Source organism: Notamacropus eugenii, chromosome 3, assembly GCF_028372415.1.
Source record: "Notamacropus eugenii isolate mMacEug1 chromosome 3, mMacEug1.pri_v2, whole genome shotgun sequence".
NCBI classification, from domain to species: domain Eukaryota; kingdom Metazoa; phylum Chordata; class Mammalia; order Diprotodontia; family Macropodidae; genus Notamacropus; species Notamacropus eugenii.
The window spans coordinates 47,572,989-47,598,421 of NC_092874.1; the positions used below are offsets into that span (position 1 = coordinate 47,572,989).

At 39.3% G+C, this 25,433-nt stretch overlaps 1 protein-coding gene across 2 annotated transcripts in view; it reads left to right on the forward strand.

Moving 5' to 3' along the window:
- The window catches only part of CDK6 (cyclin dependent kinase 6), a 274,513-nt gene that overhangs the window by 39,205 nt on the left and 209,875 nt on the right, over positions 1-25,433 (forward strand). For both annotated transcript variants that reach the window (XM_072651508.1, XM_072651509.1), the window contains exon 2: positions 23,414-23,549. In XM_072651508.1, coding sequence (XP_072507609.1) covers positions 23,414-23,549 — 136 coding nt within the window. The remainder of the gene's footprint in view (positions 1-23,413; positions 23,550-25,433) is intronic.

Consider the following 25,433-nt stretch of genomic DNA (forward strand, 5'->3'; position numbering starts at 1 on the left):
AATTGTCTCATCCTGGGTCATCTCCAGTCATCTTGATGAATATCTGGTCACTGGATTCAGATAGCTCTGGAGGAGAAGTGAGGCTGGCAACCTACACAGCCCTCCCTCACTCAAAACAAAGTCAAGTGCAAGTCATGTCATTATTTCTGATGGCATGGTCTTCTTCAGCAATGGAAGACAAGTACACACACATATACTGGAAATACATAAGAAACATTCACTTGAGCACTTAGTCATTTGCAAATTTGAAGCATTTTCTTTTTTTGAATAATTACATAATGAAAATACAGTAGAAATTGAAAAGGGAAATTTATTTCAGGACCCTGTTCCTTGAGATGATTTCCACAAGTAATTATTTTTAAAATTCAATAAAAGAATGCTCAGAGTGAGCTAGATTTTTTTCTCTACCATATAGACAAACACAGACACATATACACACATGTATCATCCTCAGGTTAATGGCATTTACCAACCAGGGGTAATTCAACATGCATACATGTTGGCAGCAGCAGCATGGCATGGTGCATAGACTCTGAGCTAGGCTTGGAATCGGGGAAAAGGGGTGGGTTCTAACTTCTTTTGTGTCCTTGGGCAAGTCATTTGACTTTGAGCTTCTGTTTCCTTACCTATAAAATGGGGGAGAATAATATTTGTCAATCTTGGTTTCCCTCGTCCTTCAACCCCTCCCTTGATCCTGTCATCCCTTCAGAGTATCAGAATGTATCTCTTTCCTTTCACGACCAAATACCTTAAAAAAGTCATTCAGTCAGCATTTATTAAGCACCGACTATCTGTCAGGACTAAGCTAAAATTCTGTCTCCATTCATTGCCTCTACTTCATCTCCTTTCACTTCTTAAACTTTTGCAATATGGGGTTCCAACTTCATAACTCAACAGAAATTGTCCTTGCCAAAGTCACCGGTGATCTCTTAATTGCCAAATTGCCTTTTCTTAGCCTTCACTCTTTGATTTCTTTGCTGGTTTTGGAGCTGTTGTTGGGATCCCAGAGACTCTGTCCTTTCTGAGTTTTCATGATACTCTATTCTCCTCCCGATTTGGCAACTCCTCATTTTCTTTTGCTGGATCAATTGAGGGCAAACCTGCATCCATGTCTCTCTTCTGAGCTCTTTCTCTCTTTTTTTTAACAACCTTCTTTTTGTAGTCTCCTAGTTCAAATCCATATTCCCAGTCCTTAACTCTCTCCTGAGCTCCATTTTGATCTGGATGTATTGGGCATCTCAAACCATATGTCAGAAACTGAACTCATCTCTCAAATACTTGTCCCCTCTTTTCTTCTTCCCACCAGCTTCTGAAAGGCCCTATTTATGGTACCACCCAGATTCTAAACCTTGAAATTATCCTCAACTCCTTCCTCTTTCATCCCACATAGCCACTCATTTGCTGGGTCTTGTTGAGTCCCTCTTCAAAGCATTAGTATTATCTTTCTGTGACTTAGATTAAGTGACTTGCCCACAAGACTGTCCAAAGCAGCATTTGGACTCAGGTCCTCCTGGTGTCCGAAACAGGACTCTGCCCACAGCTCCTTTGGACTTTGGGATCTGATCAATGTGGACTTCTGGTACTATTTTTCTAATATTTTACCATGAGGCAGGTCTTCTCTATTGAGGATTATGTTGGCCCAGGTGAGATGATCTGGTCAGATCCAGTACCAGGGGCTGGCATGCCTCAGTCTAAAGTCATGTTTCAAGAATTCTTCTGGGATCTAGGATTGGAAGGGAAGAAACTGAGTAGCTAAAAAACAACCTAAAATGCCGTTCATTAACCCTTAAGGACCTTAAAAAAGTTAGTTGTTGTTCAGTCCTAATTGACTCTTCATGACCGTATTTGAGGTTTTCTTGGTGAAGATACTGGAGCATTTTGCCATTTCCTTCTCCAGCTCATTTTACAGATGGGGAACCTGAGGCAAACAAAAGGTGTTTTGCCCAGGATCACACAGCTGGTAAGTCTTCAGCTGAACTGAGACCTGTTAAAGACAGGTTTAAAAAGCCAAGGACCCCCACTGTATCTTGGGCCATCTCCAGTCGTCCTGATCCATATCTGGTCACTGGACCCCAATATTGGGCTTTGGAGGAGACAGTGCTGGAGGGTGGAGGAGCCCACCCTCACTTAAATCCTATTCACTTGCATGTTATGGCGTCACCTCCCTGATGTCATGGTGAGAATAAACAACAATAACTAGTGTCTTACATCAGATTTGAGCTCAGGTCTTCCTAACTCCAGACCTGGTGCGCTATCTATGTTGTCACCTAGCTGTTCCTAAAAGAAGCTTGGGAACTGGGAGAAGTATCTGTCCCATTAGTCTTTAAATGTGCAATTGCCCTAGTCTTTAAAGCTTGCACAAAAGGAGGAAACACATTTTTTTTTAAATTGCCTTCCTAGTGTAATGAAAACAAACACTCTTAGTAGGATCAGGTCAGAGTAAAGTTTGCTTTTCTTAATGTACTTTAGGTTTGTTTAAAATAAAATGTGGTCTGGTGGGAAGGAGAGGGAGCAGGAAGGAGTCGTGGGAAGAAAGAGCACTCTTTGGCTTTGGAGTCACTGGACTTGGGTTTCAGTTCCACCTCTGATTCTCCCTGTGTTGAACTGGGTCTCAGTTTCCTCATCTATAAAAGGTGGGGAGAAGGTGGTAAAAATGGCTTGTGAGGGTCCTTCTGCCTCTAAATCTATAATCCTTTGGTTCAGATGCCTGCTTTGCCCTCTACTGCTTGGGTCCGTCTTCTAAATCTTTGTGGGTACTGGTTTCCTCACCTGCAAAATAAGAAGAGAGGGTAAGGAGGAATGGACTAGATTAGCTCTAAATGTCCTCCCAGCTGTAATTCAGTGATTAAGATGTTAGAATTTGGATGTAAACTGAGTGGCCTGAGGAAATTTCTCAATTTGGAAAATTATTTCAAAGCCCACATTTTGACTTCTTAAAAGGGAAGGTTTGAAGGGTTGTTTTGGGGAGTTGTCACTCCCTCCCCCATCTTCTTCCAGCCAAAGGGGTTTAGAGGAAACTGAAGAAAGCCTTATCCGACAAGTTAGCCTGATAGTATTCTATTGAAACTGATTAAGCTCCAGGTAAATTCTTAGAGACTGGGTGGGGTAAATAGCCCTTGGAAGCCCAGCCTCTGATACATTTGCTTAGGTCTCAATGGTTAAGTCTTAACTCCTCAGAGCCTCAGGCTACTAAGACTAAAAGTTATAGATGTACCAAGGAACTCTATCCGTGTCTATGTATTCATTTATATGTCTATATCTTTCTATATATCATGTCAATATCCTTATATCCATACCCATATCTATATTTCTCTTTCTACTATAGAAAAATAGTACGTCCATATCTATATCCATATAATATATATCATGCCTATGTGTTTCTATCTCTGTATCTATATCCATTCCTTTATCCATGTTGTTGGTGTTATTCAGTTGTCTCAATCCTATGTGACTTTGTGACCCCATCTGGGGTGTTCATGGCAGAGACACTGGAGTGGTTTGCCCTTTCCTCCTTTAGTTCATTTTATAGATGAGGAAGCTGAGACAGAGTGAAATGACTCGTCCAGAGTCACCCAGCTGGTTAAGTGTCTGAGGCCAGGTTTGAACTCAGGAAGATGAGTGTCTCTGACTTCAGGCCCAGAACTCTATCTACTATGCCACCTAGCTGCTCACTTGTATCCTTTACTTTTACTTGCCCCTATAACTGAATCTATGCCTATATAGCCATATTCATACCCATACCTATACCTATATATAACCCACAGTGATAGCTTTAATTATAGCCGTATCTATATCATAGTCCACACTAGTTCCCCAACCAGGTAAAATCTCAAGCCTAGAATAATAATAAATAATAACAAACATTTATATAATGCCTTACACTTGTATGGTGTTAGTTAAATATGTTCTCTCCTGTGAGCTACAGTATTTTAGATTATTCTCATCCCCATTTTACAGATGAGGGAAGTGAGGACCAGTGAGGGGAGAGGATAAAAGACTTGTCACTAGTCTCCTTGCTGGAAATAGTAGAAGCACAGTTTGGACCTAGGGTCCAGGTCTTGACTCTTTCTGCTACATCCCGCTGCTTTGCAATTGATGAGCACAAATAGGAGTTCAGAAGAAGAAGGGATCATTGGGTTGGACTGATCATGGAAGGCTTTTATGGAGGATTATGGAGCAGCTTAGGGCAGCACTTCTCAAACTATTTGATCACAGGAGGATCTCCCCCCAAAGAGCTTCTGCTTATGTTGGGTTATAGCTATCGATATTTATTGTATTAGAAATTAAAACATCTTAATATGATTAATGAAAATAATTTTAGCCTCTTAGGTCCAGAATATACTTTAAGAACTGCTGGATTTGGAAAATCATCCCAGAACCAAAGCATAAGCTAAGTGGGAAGAGTGAAAATTAGCATCTGCGTTTTGGACAGTAAAGTGAGAGTAACACAGGATAAGAAGGAAGTAAGAGCAATGGGGAGTTTTTAGGCCTTATGAAATTTTATGGAATGATTTTCCTTTTTCCTCTAATGTTTTGGAGCTCATAAAATTAAAATAACGTCAAACACAACTAGATATGTCAGGAGGAGATCTCTGAGTTGTCTGGCTTTGGATGGCACAAGTATATTGTTTCTTGGGTTCTACTTACTTCACTTTCTATCAGTTCATGCAGATCTTCCTCCACTTCTGTGTCTTCATTATATATGGCATTTTTATGTTCAAGTACCTACATTTGTTTAGCTATTGTCCATTTGATGGACTTTTACTTTGTTTCTAGTTCCTACCACAAAAAAAGTGCTGTTATAAACATCCCTCTGCTGTAAGGGTTATAAGCTTTTCTTTTTGTCAGTAGAATATCTACCTAGCAGGGGAATCTCTGGGTCAAAGGATATGAGTATTTTAGTACCTATCTTAGAATAATTCCAAATTGTTTTTCAGACCGGATGTATTCATTCACATCTCCACCAACCATGTGTCAGTATGCCTGTCTTTCCACAACTCTTTCAACATTTACTGTTCCCATCTTTTGTCTGTTTAACATTGTGGGGCCTTTCTTTAATTTCTATTGATGTCATGAGGATAGCTTTGGGGATACAGGATCATCCATTGGTTACCATTTACTCTTGTCAAGTTACCACCTCGTCTTTCTTAATCATACAACTTTTATGACTTCTTTTATTTTTAACAAATGAAGCAAAGAAATTTTCTCTCCAAGTAAAAAGCATTTTTTTTAAAGGAAGGAAAATAGAAGTAAAACCCTAAAGGCAGAAGTCAAAAACCATGTGATATTTGCCTTTTTACAGATTGCTACTTTTTCTTTGGTGGCCTTTGTGTCTTGTTAACCATTACTGCTAAGAGGAAAAATATTTAAAGAGGAGCAATGAATACCGCTTGACTCATGGATATCACTCCAAGACATTAGAAACAAGATGTTTTTTAAGTATCACCTGTTTATAGTGGTTGACCAGTTTTCTCTCTCCTCCCTCCCTAGTCTGACTCCAGTGCTAGAGGGGTGACCATTCCACAGAGAGTTCTGGAAGATGATGACCACAGTGGACAAGTTTTAGAAGGCCATGCCAACCTAGTAAAGGCCCATGGTAAACCAGCTATTTCTTATTTAAGGACTGATCTATTCAAGTTCAGAGGGTTGAAGTCATAGATGGTACAGTGGAGAGACCACTAGACTCGATGTCCGGAACTGAGTTCTAATCTTCCTTCAAATATTTACTAACTGCCCCAGGCAAGTCTTTTAATGTCTCTCAGCCTCAGTTTTCTTATCTGTAAAATGGAGATAATAATAGCGCCTGCTACCTCACAGGGTTGTCATGAGGAAAGAATATATCTAAAGCGCTTTGCCAATTTTAAACGCTGTATAAATGTTAGCTGTTGTTATCACAAGATGGACCAAAAGGTAATGAATTCTAGAAAGCTGAGAAAACTCTTTATTTTACTAAGTCTTAGTGGACTTGGGATCTTCACTTAAGGAGTGGGGTGGGGGAGGTAGAAACGAAACCTATGAAACTGAAATCTTTGAAAGTATTTCCTTTTTCTAAAACAACCAGAAAGGGCTGTGTACTCAGTTTCACTTTTAGGTCCTAGCAACTCTTTACTGGAGAGTTCATGAGAGAGCAGAAAGAACTGTAATGACATAGACATAAGTCTATTTTTAAAATATTGCATGTAAACATTTTCATTCATGATATTATGCTCTATCAAGAAAAAATTTGAATGTTTGAAGGTAAATTCTATTTTATTTAAGATGGGGATTATTTTTCCAAATCCTTGTCAGCCACTAGTGGCATTTCCTCTGATCTCTGTCAGAGGAATTCCAATGGGAGTTTGCTCCCATAAGAAGAAAATTTAGACCAGTGTCTGTGTGATACAGTGGTTATCACCTGGTAGCATCTGCTTTTGGGCAACCTGATGTCTCCATTCATTCAAGCTTGTTTGGGTGGGAGGTAAAAGAGTTTGTCCCATTTACGCTGTTTGCTGGTTTGGGCTTATTGTTGAGAATGAATGATCAGATTCCCCCAGTAATCCCCCACATCATGAAATTAAAAGAAAAGCTGTGGCGATTCTCTGAAGAAAATTATTAATTAGACCAACTTAATACTGATGAGAAGTAGAAATGAGTAGATTGAAGGAACTGTGATAAACTCAGCTATTTATTTAGTGCTTTTAAAGTTTGCAAAGCACTTTGCCCAAATTATCTTATATGAACAATATCATTATACCCATGTTACAAGTGAGAAAACCAAGCCTGTTAAGTGATTTATCTGTGGCTGCAGAGATAGTGTCAATGGCATGAGATAGTGGATAGAACCCTCTGCTTGGAGTTAGGGAAACCGGAATTAAAATTCTGCTTCCAGCACCTGATTAGCTGTGACTCTGGACAAATTGCTAAACTGAAATTTCCTAGCCTCAGTTTCCTCACCTGTAACATAAAGATAATTATAGTTCCCACCTTACTAGGTTATTGTATCAAACAAAACAATGTAGAATACTTTAGGGCACCTTAAACTAACAGATACTCACACATACATATACACACACATATATGTGTATATATATACATACACATACATACATATGTAGATAGATATACACATATACATGTACAATGTATTTATAAATAGATATAAATATTAGCTGTTATATCTATCATCATCATAATTTTTGTTATTTTTATCATTATCATCATTAATAATCAGAGGCGCAATCTGACCAGAGGATTTCCTGACATGTCCGGCATTCTGTCCACTTCATCATCTGCCTTATGATAGAAACACGTTGGCCAATCTAATAGTTGCATTTACCAATGCTAAGTGTATAATGTAGAATTCCAGACATTCCCCATATGTAGACATAAGGACCAAACAAAATTTGTCAGCACCAGAAGCTACTGGCATTTAAATTTTTTGGCGGGTAGGCATTGAACAGTTGTCTGTCACTAAGCCTTTATTAAGCACTTAGTGTGTGCCAGGCACACGCAGAAAAAGCTAAAACAATAAATGAGGATGGCTGTTTCTTGAGATCAAGAGTTGGGCTTAAAAGAAGAAAATAAGGTCTGTGTCCTATGGCAATTAACAAGAATAGTATTTAACATTTATATAGTATCTTAAAGTCTGCGAAACACTTCAAAAACATGATCTCCGTTCATCCTTACAACGATGTTGGAAGGTAGGTGCTATGATTCATCTCATTTTTGTAGATGAGGAAACTGAGGCTACAGAGGTTAAATAACTTGCCCAAGGTCACCCTGTAGTAAGTATCTGAGGCTAGACTGATTCAGGAGGCTATCTATTGCTCCATCTGCTTACCCAATTATTCCCTGAGGAGGCAGCTTGATGACTCAGTGAATAAAGTGTTGGGTATAGAGACAGGAAGACCTGAGTTCAAATGTGGATTCTGATACTTACTAGCTGTATGACTCAGAGCAAGTCACTCTGTTTGCCTTGTATAAGATCCCTCAGAAAACTCTTTTAAGATACTGGAATATTTAACCATTTTGTATTTCTTTGACATTTGTGACTTTTGTTTTGGTCTGTTTTTTTTCCTTTTTTGATCTAAGTATATTTCTGTATTTAGGCTATTGAGGGGTTACAGGGGGGAATTTAAGCAACACTTTGACAGTGAAATGAGTTCAGACATACAGAAAATAACTTGCTTTGATGACTGGAAAGCAGAAGTTAATAGGCCCTGGACCTTATTTTACCATTCTGGAGCCAGAAATTCCTTTGACTTCAGGCTGGTCTAAATTAAAGAGTAGGAAATTGCCTCTTTCATTGGAAATAAGCAAAATCAGTATTCTGATAATAAAATGTTTCATGTGCATGTCAAGACAGTAACTAAGGAAGGAAACCATGATAACAGTGAGAGAGGCATAAAAAAAAATCCAGCAGCTTAGTTTGGAAACTCAAAATACTCCCGCAGAGTGTATTTGCATTAGATGAGTATAACTGTAAGGTCTATCTCAAGGCTTACCCTGGTGCATCCTTGCGTCTGGAAGAGGAGTCCCTTTAGAGACAATGTGGGGAGAGTATTAACTCTCACCATTGTCAGAAAGCTGAAAAGATTTCAAATCTCAGACAAGTTTCTGTGTGTCTGGTACTCATGCACCAGTCTAGTTAGGAGAAGTCATCACAAGAGGCAGGCCATCAGGAAACCATTTTTTTTTTTTTTAGGCTATGGCAATTCAGGAAGAAAAGTTTTCTTCATGATCTGGTGGTTGAACTGTCCATACTGATAAAATCACAGATTCCTGGAGCATTGAAATAGCTTTTAAAGCAATAGGATTGATTGCTTTTTTCAAACAAGCATAACAGAATTGACTTTCCCCAAGGCAATATTGACCCTTTCGAAGCACTCCCCTTGTAGAGGGGCTATTCACTGATGTAGTGATGCTGCCGTTCTTTGAAACAGTTTGGGAACTCTCTCTTCCCTAAGAATTGTCTTCAGAGCTGGTTTAAGGGCCACAAGAGATTAACAGGCAACTCACTTGGTAGTTCACCCCAAACAGCTTCACAGTCCATTTCCATCACCAGCTTGCTTCCAAAGGACTCTGGCCAGTTTCTAGAAATCAGAACCACTCTCAGAGGACAAAGGCATGCCACCGTGGAGGATGTACCTAAGAATGTGACTCAGGCTTTGAAAGTGGTTCCAGAAAGAGAATGTTAAGGTTGTTTTGAGACATAAGGGTACGATGGGAGTATAGCCTCCCCAGGCAAAGGTCAAGACATGCTACTCTAGTTTTGAGTGTAGTGCCAGTTTGGGTTTTTAACACACACACACACACACACACGCACACACACACACACACACACACATCCAGTTGTGTGATTTGATGTTCCCCTGACTTATCATCAAATTATCAGATGAGATAACCCTTGTAAAGCACTTAACCCCTACCTGTTTTGTTGTCTTCCCTTTCCCCTCATCGTTTGTTGTATCATGAATACAGAAAAGTACTGGATTAGGGAGGAAAACTAGCTTCTGGTTTTTCTATACAGCAAGCATTTATTAACTATTTACTGTGTACCATGCTCTCTGCTAAGGATTGAGGCTACAAATACTAACAGAAAGAGTCTGACCTCTAGGAGCTTACTGTCTAACGGAGGAAAACCACACATAAAAAGGAGCCGAAAAACTGGTCAGGGAGGAATACCCAAGTTCCATTTCTCCCTCTGATGTCTATTAGCTGTAAGACTCTGGGCTGGGTAAGTCCCATTTGCTTCTTTAGACTTTAGCTTTTTCACCTGTAAAATCCAGGTGCTGGATTTGATGTCCCCCAAAGTCCCTTCCTGCTCTAAATCTGTGGTCCTGTGGGAGAAGGATTAAAGAAGAGAGAGGCTTGAGGCAGGGAGATGAATTAAGAGGTTATTACAGCCATGAAGGAAAGAGGTATTCAGGTCCTGAACTAGAGGTGGCTAGATGAGGAGAGATAAGGGAACAGATTCAGGACATACTGGGGAGGTGGAAATAACAAGATTTGGCAACTGATTGGCTGTAGGAGGTGAAGGAAAGTGAGGAATCAAGGATACCTGTGAATTTGCAAACCTGGGTAACTGGGAAGATAATCCCCACAGTAGAAATCAGAAAGGTTGTAAGAGGGAGTTTGAGGGAGTGGCAAATAATTAAGTTTTGCCCATGTTGCGTTTGAGATACCTACAAAACACCCTTTTTGAAATATCCATTAGATAAATTGAGGATGCAGGATTGGGGCTCAGAAGAGAACTCAGGGTTGGATGTATGGGTGTGAGAGTTGTTTGCATAGAGATAATGATTAAAATTATGCAGACTAGAGGGCATGGTATGGATAATGAACCAAGGAAGGAGATTGCTGTTGTAAATCCTTCATTTTTGGAGGGAGCCAATTACATCACGTCATGTTTTGATTTGCGCCTCAGTTGGATTCAAGTGGGGCAAAGTTGCACAAAGTCAGCCTCAGTCTCACTTCCTGAGTCATCAGAATTCAGTGGTGAGACACAAGTCAGGATGGCTGGCAGTGGCCTGAAATTCAGCTCTTAGCATGCCACGCCACCTGCTTTAGCTACCTTCATGGCCATTGGAAGAAATTGTTCTCTGCCCATTCCAAGGGTGGGGATAGGGGAGAAGTCTTCACATGCTTGGTGAGATTGTGAAGGAATCAATAGACAGGAGAACCAAGAGATACATAGGAAAACTTAGAAGACTGTATCTAGGAGGAAAGGATGTTCAAAAGCATAGAAAGATTAGGAAGGATGAGAACAGAGAAAAGGCCATCATATTGGCAATTGAGAGATCATAGGTCATTTTAGAGAGTCAGTTTCTGCTGAATGATGAGATCAGAAGCCAAATTATAAGAGACTAATTGAGAAGTAAATGAGAGAAGAGGAAACTACTTTTATTTTGTACATATGATGCTTAAAAAGGCCTAGTACTTGTCCATGGCCACATAACTGGTTGGAACTGATTTAAACATAGGTCTATCTTTAGGCATGATGGTTATAGAACCCTTGTATTGGGGAGCAACCAAGAACCAGGTAAGGGAAGAAATGCTGTAAAGCTCACTTTAGTTTATAAACCTCCCTGGGCTTTTATAATAATGGTTAACAGAATGGACACACTGTGTCTGGTCTCATACATCTTATCTGTGTCTTGTTGATACATAGCTGTTTTCATCTTGTCTCCTCCCTTTAGACTTTGAGCTCCTTGAGGGCAGGAACTTTCTTTTGCCTTTCTTAGCACCCCCAACACTTAACACAGTGCCTGGCATGTAGTAGGTGTTTAATAAATGCTTGTTGACTTGATATGACTCACTCAACTCCTCTTCTGTCATAGGAAGGATATTAGAATGTCATGAAGGCTTTGCCCTAAGGTCAGCAAGATGTCAGAGAGCCTACTTTTTTCTAGTGAGAAGACATCTAGGAAGATGAACCCTAAATGCAATACATGCACACCAGGAGATAAAGGATGTGCTTGCTCAGTCAGAAATTCATAAGATGTCATCGTCCCCCCTCCCCAAGAACAAAATTCAGAACTCAAATTAACTGGCTTTCAAGCAAAGTTTCAGTTCCAGAGTCTACAACGATCATGTTGTTCATGTTGGTTTTCCCCAGCCGAAAGAGTGAAATATGGTAGAACTTGGTTGGTAGAATACATACCTGTAGAAAAAGGAATTTTTTTGGTGTTTTATTTATCCAGTTAGCTTACTGGTGAAAAAATGAGTGAACCAATGATGAAAATAGATTGTAAGTAAATGAAAATAGAATCGGTTTGGAGTGAAACCATGACATAATGGATTATAAACTCCCTGAGGACAGAGACTATTTTTTTGTCTCTTTATATCCCCACATAGTAGGTGCTTAATGAATGTTTAATGGTTGATGTTACTGTTTTCACTAGTTGACGCTATTCTGTGCAGTTCTTGACTTGGTTACCATTTAAACATGTAGCTTAGTGGACACAGAGCAGTGCTCAGAATTGGGCAGAGTTGGGGCTTAACCCACTCAGTGCCTCAGGTAACTCCATAATACTGAATTATAGAGCAGTTGCTGACTTGCCTTGGAAAAGGGATGTTTGCTCATTGGGAGTAGCCAACAATGATGAACTCATAGATTCAGATCTCCCCTCTTTCCCCACCAAAAAAAAAAAAAAAAGCTAATGGTGGAACATCATTGGTTTTCTTGTAGGCCATAGCTGACAGCCTTCAGCACAAACTCCCTGCTCGGTTTTGGCTGGTTACTCATTTTTCCTCAAGAGAGGCCCAGGACTAACAGGGGTTTTACAGGTCAGAAATGAAGACAGAACTGAATGTTGGAAACCTGCCCAGAATGTTCCCTCACTCTGTCTGACTTGAGCCAGGACTGTTCCCTGTCCTTTCAAGAATATTTATTTCACACACAGACTTTTGAGACCAGTGGGTCTTTTCCAAGCCCAATTAGATAAATTGAAATGTGCCATGTATCCAGCTAGGGAAGACTCAGTCTCAGAAATTTGCAAAGTTAATAGGGAACAACAGCCAGCAGTGAGTTTGATTTTATCTCACTTGTGGCTCATCCATCTTAACATTTATCTTTTAATCACTTGATGTAAAAAAAAAATTATTCTGTAATTCTTGTGTTGGCCAAAGACTCTTGGGATGCCAAGGATGAGCTCGAAGCAGTGTGGCAAAGGACAGAGTGCTAAGCTTAGGGTCAAGGAAGACCTGAATTCAAATGATGCCTCTGATGTTTTCCAGCTGTGTGACTCATGGCAAATAACTTAACCTCTCACTGCCTCAGTTTCCTCTTCCGTAAAATGAAGATGATGATAGCACCTGTCCCACCATTTGTTTTAAGGATCAACTGAAATAATATGTGCAAAACACCTTGAAATACTACCTAAATGTCAGCTGTTAATATTATGAAAACTTTAGAATCAGTTTCCCTTTTACCATAGATACCTTTTTCCTAAGTGAATGCATTTCTTTAATACTACACTTGTTACATGTAAGGAACTGTAAGAATGTGACTTTGGCTCAACCATAGAATATATGAAAAGGAATACTTGATAATAAGGCAAGAAAGAGACAAGTTGCAAAGGGCTTGAAATGCCAAACCAAGGAATTGGTTTTTGATCAGAGAAATAAAGAGGGAATCACTGATTTTTTTCTTTTTGAGTTCTTGTTATTTGTCCTTTGTTCTAGAAGGAAGGGAGGGAGGAAGGAAGGAAGGGAGGGAGGGAGGAAGGAAAAAAGGAAGGAAGTGATGCCATAACTTGCAGATGAATTGGATTTAAGTGAGGGAGGGCTATACAAAGTTACCAGCCTTACTTTCTCCTCTGGAGCCATCTGGGTCCAGTGGCAAGATATAGATCAGGACAACTGGTGATGGTCCTGGATGCTTTGGGAGACTTCGGCCTTTTCAAGCTAAAGGACTTTAACGGGTCTCAAGTTTGGCTGAGCCAACACAATTCAGTGATTCAGGCTTGATAGGAACTGGAGTAGTAGAGTAACATGGTCAGATCTGTGCTTTAAGAAAAAACACTGGCAGTGTGAAGAATAGATTGAAGAGAGAAGAAATTTGAGGCAGGGAGACCAGTGAGGAGGAGGGCTGTTGCAACAGGCCAGGTGAAGAGGCTATATGGGTCTGAATTAGGGTAGTGGCAGTGGACAGAAGAAAGAGGATGGAAGGGAAAGATGTTGTGATGGTAAATACAAGATCTGATAATTCATTGGAGATGTGGGATGAGTGCGTAAGGAGTCAAGAGGGACTCCATGGTTGAAAAAGTTGTCTACCTGGGTGAATGGGAGAATTGTGGTATTCTTAACAGAAAAGGGGATGTTCTGAATGGGAAGGGGAGATAAGAGGTAGGGGTTTTTTTGATACACTGAGTTTGAGATCCTTATGGAATGTGATGAAGATGCAGAATAGAAGCTCAAGAGAGAGAGACTGGGAGTTGTCTGTCTAGAGATGATGGTGATGAGTTCACCAAGGGAGTATGGAGGGGGAAGAGGACCCAGGACATCACCTTTGGAAGGCTCTCATAGTTAAGGGACAGGAGATGGATGAAGATACTGCAAAGGACATTTGATGGTCACACAGGTGGGAGAAGAACCAGCCTAGTCACAAAAACCCAGAAAGGGAAGAGAACTGGAAGAAAGGGTGGTCACCTGCATGGCATGCTTCAGAGAGCCAGAGATGGACAATGGCCAAGAAAAGACCATCAGATTTGGCAAGTGGAATATAACCTCTTGAGGGCAGGGAATAGTTTTTGCCTTTCATTTGTATTCTTAGGCATAGCATGGCCAGTGAATGGTACATAGTAAGCATTTACTAAATGCTTGCTTGCTTGGAGGAGGGCAGTTTCAATGAAAGCTAGATGGAAAGGAATTGAGTGAGAGCAGTTGAGTATGCTCAGCTTTTTCTGGGATGAAAATGAGGGAATAGTTCTCTTTGGAGCAAGAGATTTACATTTTTCTTTTCATATGAATATGTAATCTAAGGTTCCAAGACACGAAATTAGTATAAATTTCCAATATTTTCAAAACTGTACAATTTTATAGGTGGAGATGACCTTGGAAATTATCTGGTTCTTTTTTTACATCTCCTTCTGCAGGTCTTTCCTGGGTCAGATCATCCCCTCTCCTGTTCTCCACCCCTCAGTTCCACTTAGTGCCTTCACCTCCAGAGTTACCTTGTATGTGCTTTGTACGTGTCTTACATATAGAGGCAGATGTCTTCCTGTAGAAAGCAGAGTGCCTCCATGTTAGGTGATCTGGGCATGAGCAAAAAAGCCCAGTCACATTAGTATATATGCACTGCTGTCCCCTGCATTAAAGGGAAGGGGACTGTTTGAGTTTCAGTTAAGTCTTTCCAGCCCTTAGCATGGTGCATGCCACATAGGAAGCCCTTCATGAATATTTCTTGATTGACTGACTGATTGCTTAGTTACCTACTATATGCTTGATTACCTAAAGCTGGGTGCTGAAGGGGAGAGTCAGTGACCAATAAGGTCCAGTTACTGCCCTCAGTGTGCTTATAGTCCGGTTTGTAAGTCTTGTGAGAGCTCCAAGGAAGAAAGATGAAGTATGTTAGTCACTTTGGAGTGATTGAAGCTCTTGAGACCTCTCTTTTCTTTTCTGTCTGTCAAATACCTGAACTGAAAGAGTTCTGAGGTTCTTTCCAGCATTAGGCCTGTGACCCTACAATACTGTGACTGGGTCTTGGGCAGTATTCCTGTGCTAAAACAACATGGTGACATGGAAACAATATGGTATATGGAAGGAGTGTTGACTTTAGAGTCAGAGACTCTGTGGAGCCCAATCCACTCTCTGTCACTTACTACAAGGGATCTGGGTCAAATCCCTTAGCCTTAGTTTCTTCATCTGTAAAATAGAGGAATTGGTAAATGATTTCTGTGGTCAGGATAAATAACAGGTTTTTCTGTTGTTTTTTAAAGATAATCCTACCTCTTCCTTATTCTGAACTGCTTCATTCTTTCCTATGACTTCCTTATAAGCAACAAAATAAAGTATTTGGAAAGATCATGCTTATTTGACTATGCAAGAGAGTATCTTCTTCCCACATGGGGGAAATTCAGATTGTATCACTTGGTGATAACAATGGCCAACATGTACATAGCTTATTAAAGTTCACCAGGAGCTTTAGAGATACCTCATTCTGTCCTCAAAATAATCCTGTGAAAGGGGATGCTATTATTATCCCCAGTTAACATGAAAAAACTGAGGTAGCAGATATTAAGTGATTTGCCCCAGGGTCACATTGCTAGTAAGTATGTGAGGCCAGATTTGAATGCCAGTCTTCCTGTCTGTAGGTCTAACACTCTGTCCATTGTGTCACCCAGATGTCCTGATCTAACTAGCCTTAGTTGCCCATTTCTGGAATGATCTAAACTTTGTGAATGGAGGACTTCCCCTAAAATGGGCATGGCCAGTTGTAGATCAGCTTCCATGTTGGCTCAGTTGTTAGGGGCATTTGTTTGTATACTCAAGTTGGCTGGCTTTCTGTAGTTCAGGTGGGCTGGTCTCATTTCTTGGATGTGTTCCAGGCTCTCACCTCAATTTTGTTTGGGGGATTCCCATTGACTTTGACAAACACTTCTATAGCTGTGTTGAGTGTAGCAGCAACAGCTGCTCACATGGCAACAAGAAGGCACAACGTAGAAGGGGAAACTAGACCAGTAGCAATTCTAGATAGCTATAAATAGCAACTAGAGACCTCATGAACAGGAAGGGTTCTTAATCCATAGGGTCATGTGGTCCATGACTCGGGGGTGGGGGGGAAGGGGGAAAGGAGGAGATTCCATTTCTATTTTCAGTACCCTCTAACTGAAATTTAAAAATTGAAATTTTGCATTTCCTTCAGTTATGGAAAAGCATCATTCTGAGAAAAGATCTATATGCTTCCCTCTTGCCAAAGGGGTTCTATGACATAAAAAAAGGTTAAAAACCCCTGATCGAGGGGAACATTTTGAGAAAGGAAGAAGGAATAAGTATTTATTAAATGCTTACTATGTGCCAGGCATTGTGCTAAGCTTTGTACAGGTACTACCTCATTTGAGCTTTACAACAGTCTTAAGGTGTTCCTATGATACCCTTTTTTATGGTTGTTTTAAATTATTACTTGAAGGAAATGCTAAATTTCAGTTAGCAATTAGTGAAAATAAAGATTATTTTCCCCAATTCATGATCCCCTGAAATCTATCAAAGGATCCCTAAGACTAAGAACTGCTAATCCATTTCAACTCCCTCATTTTATAGATAAGGAAACTGAGGTTTGAGAAATTCACCCAACCTCCATGAGCCTCAGTTTCCTCAAGAGCAAAATGAGGTTTTAATGGGTTCTGTTCATAATGAATCAGCAACGTGATGTGGTGGCCAAAGAGACTGTTGGGATCATAGACTTCATGAAAAGAAATATAATGCTCTCAGGTCTTTCTCTCCCTCCTCCCTGCTCCCAAGGCACCGGAGCACTAATACAGTATTCTGTCAAGTATTTTGAGTATTTATATGCTGTGAAGACAGGGTCCTCATCTCATCTTTGTATCCTTCAAGGATGATGCTTTGCACATAGTTCAAAACAAGTTAGTTGAATTAAATTGGATGCACATATTTGTAAAATGAGAACATGACTTGTTTAGATTTGTATTTCAGGCATATAGTCTGGCTCCATATTGTTTATTAATAAGTAGCTAGAGCTGACCTTTGTGTCTAATTCTATTGAGTGGTTATTTAGAAAGTTGTTTTACTTAGAATCATTTTCTTTTAATATCTTTTGATTTTATGTCACCCGTATTCCCTCTCCCTTCTGCCTTCTCAGAGAGCCATCTCTTAGAGCAAATAAATTTTTAAGGAAAGAAAATTCAGCAAAACTGATCAAGACATTGAAAAGTCTGATAAGTAGCACAGTGGAAAGCACTTCAGACTTTGAATCACATCCAGCCTCTGACACTAAGTAGCAGTCACTGAATTTCTGTTTACTTCAGTTTTCTCATCTGTAAAATGGGGATATGAATGGCCCCTGTGTCCCAGGATTGTTGTGAAAATCAAAGGAGACAATATTTGTAAAGTGCTTTTGCAAGCTTAAAACATTACATGAATTCAAATTACAAACATTGATTGCTTTATGATAGTCGTTCTTTCCATTTACTTTACTATGGGCATTGTGGGTTTTTTTTCCCTCCTTGGTTCTGCTTACTTCATTTTGCATCAGTTCATGTATGTCTTTCTCCCCCTTTTTGTAATTATAATTTCTTACAGTACAGTAATATCAAATGATATTTGATACTGTATCAAATGATACAGTAATAACAAATGACATTTGTTGAGTCATTTCAGTTGTTCTGAACTCTTCATGATCTCATTTGGGGTTTTCTTGGCAAAGATACTGGAATGGTTTGCCATATTTTTCTCCATCTCATTTTACAGATGAGGAAACTAAGGCAAACAAGGTTAAGTGACTTGACCAAGGTCACAAAGATAGTAAGTGTCTGAGGCCAGATTTGAACTTGGGAAAATGAGCCTTCCTCATTCTAAAATCAGTGCTCCAGCCACTGTGCAACATTCATGTATTGTCATTTAACTATTTCCTAGTCAATGGACATCTACTATGTTTCTAATCCTTTGCTACCCTATGGCAAAAAAAAAAAAAATTCGCTGCTATAAATATTTTGATGCACATGGAGCTTTTTTGTTAACCACCCTCCTTGGAGTATATTTCTGGCAGTGGAGTCTCTGGGTCAAATTGTATGGACTTTATAGCCACTTCATTTGTATGATCCCAAATTACTTTACAGAATGCTTGTACTAATAGACAGCTCCAACAACAATGCATTAATGTACTTATTTTATCACCACTCTTCCAGCACTGACTATTCCCATCTTTTTCATTAAAACATATCCTTGATTCCCTTTTGCATTCTAAATCCTCAGCAACTTTTCCACTGCCCTCAAACTGCCCATCCCATCCTAGCCCCCATCAACTTAAGTTTTATTATAATCAATAATCACTGAATGAATTCTTTCCTCTACCTCCTTCTGGTAGAGAAGAGGGAGCTGTCTCAAGAGGATATGTTGCATATACGGTCTAAGAGAGTCACTATTTCAGTTGGTTTTGTATAACTTTTTCTTGGACTGAAGGGATAGCTCTTTGAAAGTGCGATAGATCCAGAAATGACAATAATATAAAATTAAAAGAAATCTTACTTTCAAATAAGTAAATAGCTAATTTACTTTCCTCTAAAAGATAACTGAAACTGCTGCTTTTCTCAGTCCTACCCAGGACAATCTCCTTTTCTCTTAGTGAATTACTGCCTTGCAATGGCTGGAATGGCCTCTCTGCCAATATATTAAATACCTGGCAAGGGAGAAAAAAATGTTTTAGAAAGTTTTTTAAAGTAAATGTGGGTCAACACAAAGGAATCATACAGTTAGAAAAGTGTTTTCAGTGTTTATGTTCAGATGTTCAGACCTGTCTGGCTCCCTTCTATTTGTAAGCATGGGAGTTATAGGCAGTCTGGCTATATTCCTCATTGATTCATAGAAATATATTGCAAATTGTTCATTTCAAGACTCTCTAGGTTTAAGCCACTGGTGTACCTTTGATGAGACCATAGCATCCTTCTGTTCATTACTTACTTACAAGACCATTATTTGACTGGGGTAAGTTACAAGCTGACATTGTAACAGCCCTTCTCCTCTCCCCCCAAGCAACACAAATATTATATGCTAATAAGCTTGTGATTAACTTTACCAATACTTATTCAAAATAGCTTTCCCTTCACATTAAGACTGGTGTCGCCATTAATTTTGGGCAGGAATGTTTCACGGGTTTCATTTTTATCTTTGTATATTCCCACCCCTTATTAGCACACAGTACCAGACACAGAATAGGTAATTAACAAATACTTGTGGGTTGACCGATTGATCATTCCCAAAAGCACAAGCTGATATCAAAAGAAAACTCACATTTTAGACGGCTCTAGTAGTGGTTGGGGCAGAAGGACACAGGGAAAGGATTTGAAATCTGCTGCTTGTACCACAAAGATGAAGAGCTGTCTGATCTGTGTGGTTAAAAAAAATTTATCTTCTCTTTTTTTTACATACTCTCAGTTTCCAGATATCCCCCTACTTGGACCTAGAGCCCTCCCTTGGAACAAAGAATAAAAAAGAGAGAGAAAAATATTTGGCTAAACTGGCCACCCATCAACCATGTCATGCTTGACAATTACTGATAGTACCTCTGCAAAGAAAAGAGAGGGGGATGCCCACTTTTATCCTCTGTCCTTTGGGGCCAAGCTTGATCATCATAAGTCCACAGTGATCAGTTTCATTTTTTTTTTCATTCCCTCCATTTATATTGTTATAGTTATGCGTACTGGTTCAGCTTCCTTTGGTCTCAGTTCATCTTCAGTGTTCCCATGGGTGTCTATGTCCGTCAGATCCATGGTTTCTTACAACACAATAATAATGAAGGAGCTTTTAATGCCAGAGAAAACTTGGAGAGGAAGAATATTCTTATCTGTCCTTTGAAATTGCTTTTACTGTTAATCATGCGACATTTGTTCTTCTACATAAGAGAACTAAAATTAAATTTCTTTTGTTTATATGCTGTTTCTGACCAAAGACTATACTTTGGAAGAAAAGTCATTTCAGAATTTTCTTTTTAGCACATTGAAATCTACATATAATATTCATATTGAAATTTTTGGTTCAACTCACTTATTTATATAATAATAACAATAATAGTAATAATAAATACCATTGCTTCAGGGCTTTACATTTTACAAAGAAATTTCCTTATAATAATCTTGTGAGTTAGGAAGAATTCATACTTGTTATTTCCTGAATTTTAAATGAGGAAACTGAATTTTGGAGCACTTAGCTGTCTTATCTGTGTTTACGTTGCTGATAAAATGTCAGGGTTAGGAATTGAAATCCAGGTCTCCCAATTCCAAATCCAGGCAAATTTTCTTTTGTATCTCACTGCCTTGTCCTGGAAGTCCACTGTTTTTATCTTGTAAGTGAAATGATGGGTATGCTACTTTTTTCTGAGTATGATTTTTTTTCTTAAAATTGGTTATGATTTGCTTTGTTTCAATTAGTATTTAGATGAAAGAATTTTAAATTGTGGGGAACTATTTTTTTTATCAGCCAAGTTAGCAAAGCTATGGTACAATACTGAAAATGGTCTGTAATACACCATTCTGTTTCCACCAACGGACAGGAATTTTATCCCCCAGATGGCTGTTGAACTTTTCATTGCAGAATATGTTGTAAAACAGTGGTGACCTGGACGGAGGAACAGGCTTCCTGAACATGGAAGAGTTACCGCTTCCATGTTTAGTTAGGCAGGGTGGTGGGAGCGTCTCCAGTTGTTCTGATCCATTTCCTGCCATGGGACCCAGATGACTCCACAGGAGAAAGTGAGGCCCATGACTTTGCTTCACTTAAATCTAATTCACTTGCAAGCCATGGCATTACCTTCTCGATGTCATGATCCTCTTTGAGAAGGACTAATGACAAGGCCAGGTGGTGGTACAACGGAAGGAAGACTGCAGTTAGTCAAAGGACCCAACAGAGACCCAGTTATCAAATTAAATGCCTCCATGTCACTCACTGTGCCAGCTGCTGGGAATTCAAATACAAGGAAAAAGATAGTGTGCCTGCTCTCGAAGGTAAAAACCACTACTAAATGGGCTTTGAGTTCTAGCTCTGCTCATTACTAGCTCAGTGACCTTTGGGCAAGTTACTTCCCTTTTCTGGGACTTGGATTCCTTCTTTATAAAATGAGAGGGATGTTCTCTAGGGGACCTCCAATATCCCTTTCACCTCTACATCTACAATTTGAGAAAAACGATGTAGTTTTTTATTTCCCTTAAAAGTGAAAATTTCGATCAGTCTGTCAACAAGTATTTATTAAGCTCCTATCCTGTTCCAGGGTAGTAAGGCATCACAGTGGATAGAACACCTGGCCTGAAGTCAGGAAGACCTGAGTTCAAATGTGACCTCAGATACTTACTAGCTGTGTGGCCCTGGGTGAAGTCTGCTAGTATTATTTGCCTCAGTTTCCTCATCTATAAAATGAGCTGGAGAGGGAAATGGCAGACTACTCCAGTATTTCTTCCAAGAAGACCCCAAATAGGGTCAATGAAGAGTTGACTATAACTGAAAATGAATAAGCAGCAAAAACTATGTTCCAAGCTCTATGTTAAACTCTGTAGAAATAGATAAAAAGGATAAAACAACCCCTTCTTGATATTTGCTGTCATTCTAATAGGAAGAGCAATAAGATGTATGTGTGTGGGTGTGAATGTAGCAAAAGTTTACAGTTAATAAATGCAAATATTGGCGAAGGAGCTAAATACTTGGGGGAGAATTGAGGGGAGTCAGAAAAAACCATGCAAAAGTTAAAGACACGCACATTTTCTGTAGTATTTAGTTCCCTTTTTTAGGCTTAAAATTCTGTCTCTATGAGCTGATACTACACAAACTGCTGACCACCACTCTGAATTCTGTCTTTAACTTCAGTTGCTTCCATTATGTTTGTGTTAATGCCACCTCTGTTTACAAAATGCGTTAAAGGGCTGCTTCATTTTGCCATCCAGTCTGAAACCTCTGTGCTTTTAGATTGTTTTTCATCCTTGTTTTAAATGATTGAATGAAAAATATTTATTAATATATAAATTGTAAATATATAAATAAAATTAATATATTGATATAAATCCAAGAGAGACATTCCCTACCCTCAAGGCTTTTATATTTTTTAAAACTTTTGTCTTTATTTTTTCCTCTAGTCAAAAAAAACCAAAACCCTCATCTCCTATGTCTCTGTTACAAAAATGTATAATCAAGGAACAAAAATTTCTGTGTTGGCCCTGTCCATTGTCCCCAAAATGTCTCAGTTTGTAGCATGAGTGGGTAGTATGAACTCTTTGGAATTGTGGTTGGTCATTGCATTGATTAGAGCTCCTAAGTTTTTCAAAGTTCTGTTGTTATTGTATAAATTGTTCTCCTGGTCCTATTCACTTCAGTCTTGATCAGTTCCTACAAAGTCTCCCCAGGTGTTTCTGAAACCATCCCCCTCATCATTTCTTATAGTATTTCATCACAGTCATATGCTATTAACTTGTTCAGCCATCCTCCAGGTGATGGGCACCCCCTCAGTTTCCAATTCTTTGTCACTGTAAAAAGAGCTGCAGTAACTATTTTTGTACATATGGGTCTTTTTGTGCTTTTCTTTGATACTTTTCGAGTATAGATCTGGAAAGTATAGAGTATGTGTGTGTGTGTGTGTGTGTGTGTGTGTGTGTGTGCGTGCGCGCGCATGCATGCACACATGCATGAGTGCATTTGTGTATACACATATATATTCTAAACTATGCCTCCAAAGTTACTAAAATGTATGTGTCCTGTGACCAGCAATGGGCATAGCTTCAGAATCCTTGCCAAAATGGCAAGACCACTTCACAGCTCTACCAAACCATCAATGTGTCTGTTTTCCCACAGTCCCTCCAGCATTTGTTATTTTCCACTTTTTGTCAGCTTTTTTTTTTTTTAGATCAGTTCATCCTGATAGATGAGATGCAAAACCTCCTGATTTGCATTTCTCTAATGATTAGTTAAAACTTTTTTGCATATGACTAGCTTAGATTTCTTCCTCTGAAAACTGCCTGTTCATATCCTTTGGTCATTTCTTAATTGGGGGATAGGATTGCTTTTCATCTTACTTTAACTGCTAACAAAATACACGTCCACTTGAAATGACACTCAACACAGTTTGCCTTAGAGCAGCTCCAAGAAACGATGGACCTACTTCCAGAAAGTTTTTTTTCTTCCTTTTTTATGTAATAAAATTGAGGGCTATGTATGAGAAGTCCATGTTGCTTCTTTGCCTCTTTCTACCTACTTATCTTCCCTTTTCCTCTCTTTTTAGGTTGTTTGATGTGTGCACAGTCTCACGGACAGACCGAGAAACCAAGCTCACTCTAGTGTTTGAACATGTTGATCAAGACTTGACCACCTATTTGGATAAAGTTCCAGACCCAGGAGTACCCACGGAAACGATCAAGGTACCAAGAAACTATTCTTTTTCACTCAATCACAAATCTATACCTGTACCACTTCTGTACCAAAATAACCAGAGCTCACGTTTGCCATATTCATTTGTTTGCATTCTCACTTAAAAGGATTATTCAGTTATTTGCTTGTTTTAGATGACTTAATTCCTCTATTTACTAAAAATTAATTTTTGCTACAATTCTTCACATCGATACACTATCGTTAACAGGGGTGGGAAACCTGTGCCCTCAAGGCCACGTACGGTCCACTAGGTCCTCAAGTGCAGCCCTTTCACTGGATACAAACTTCTATGATTTTGGACCACACTTGAGGATCTAGAAGGCCACATGTGACCTTGAGCCCACAGGTTTTCCACCTCTGGGTAGTATTTAACCTCAGAGTTAAAGACAACCTGAGTTCAAGTTCTTCTTGCCTTAGTAAGCACAGATAATCAATAGAATTTAATTTTGCATGATGATTAGAGTTCAGTGTTTGTCATTAGGGTATCTTTTATGATTCCTCAGTATTTTTATAGTTGAATTTTACAGCTTAACAAGTAACCTTTTTTAGCATGCTTGTCTTCTTGTGAATGCCTCTTTCTTTCCCAAAGTCTAGTGCAAAATATGGAGACCAAACCTGTGATTTCATTAGTATAGGAAACTCCTCGATGAGGAACATTTTCTCTGTGATGTAGGATATCACCATCTCAGTATTAATTGTAGATTTCCAGAGCAGTAAGAGGGTAAATGACCTACACAGGGTCACACAAACTGTATGTCCCAGAGGCAATCCCCAAATCCAGGCTTTTTGGCCTCAAGTTGGCCATACTGGCTCTGCAGGAAAGTTCTCTGTGTTCATGGGTACTAGCCAGTTGGTATTTGATTACCACAGATTTTACGGTATTGTGAATTTCAGTCTAGATCTGTTAGATTTGTAGATATTCATTCGAGGTCATTGTGAAAAGACCCTCAATTTTTAGACATATGAGTTCAATCCAACATACCACATAAGTAGTAGAGTAATTTGAAAAGATTCATAAGAAACAAGGAATTTCTTCTAAATAAATCCGGAGCTTTGCAGCTCAAAATTTGCCAGTAAGTTAGAGCATCTTTTGAGGGCTCCGTCATTTTACTTATAAGTAGTTTTTCTCTGCTCAGTGTAAGAAGTGCCTTTTTTGGTAGGAGCTGAAATGTGTTCCCTGTTACTGATGAATTTAGCTGTTTAATGGCTCATTTTTCTGGCTACAATTTGACATTCTCTAGCCTGGTTTTCCTACAGTCAAAACTGTTCTAGAGATATCTCTTGTATTTTGTAAATCTGATAATGCTGTGTGCAGAGAAATCCCTTCACCTCTCTGGGACTCACTTTCATGTCTATAAAATAATGAATCCAGTCCCTTCTAGGTAGGTCAGTGGCATAGTGGAGGTCCTAAAGTCAGAGAAGCTCATCCTTCTAAGTTCAAATCCAACCTCAGACACTTACTAGTTACGTGACCCTGGGCAAGTCACTTAACCTGTTCGCCTAAGTTCCCTCATCTGTAAAATGAGCTGGAGAAGGAAATGACAAACCACTCCAGTATCTTGCCAAGAAAACCCCGGGGGGGATCATGGAAAGTTGCACATGACTGAAACAAGTCAGCAACAACCAAAGGTGGCTAGTTAGCATAGCGCTGGATTTAGAGTCAAGAAGACCCAAGTTCAAATTCAGCCTCACACACTTGTAGCTGTGTCCCTGGGTAACTGACTACTTTGGTTTCCTCATTCATTAAATGGGGATCATTATAGCACCCCCCTCCCAGGGTTGTTGTGAAGAACACATGAGATAATAACCATAAAGCATTTGGTAAATCTTAAAAAGACCTCTTACTAGCCAGAAGAGAGTTTTGATAATGCAAA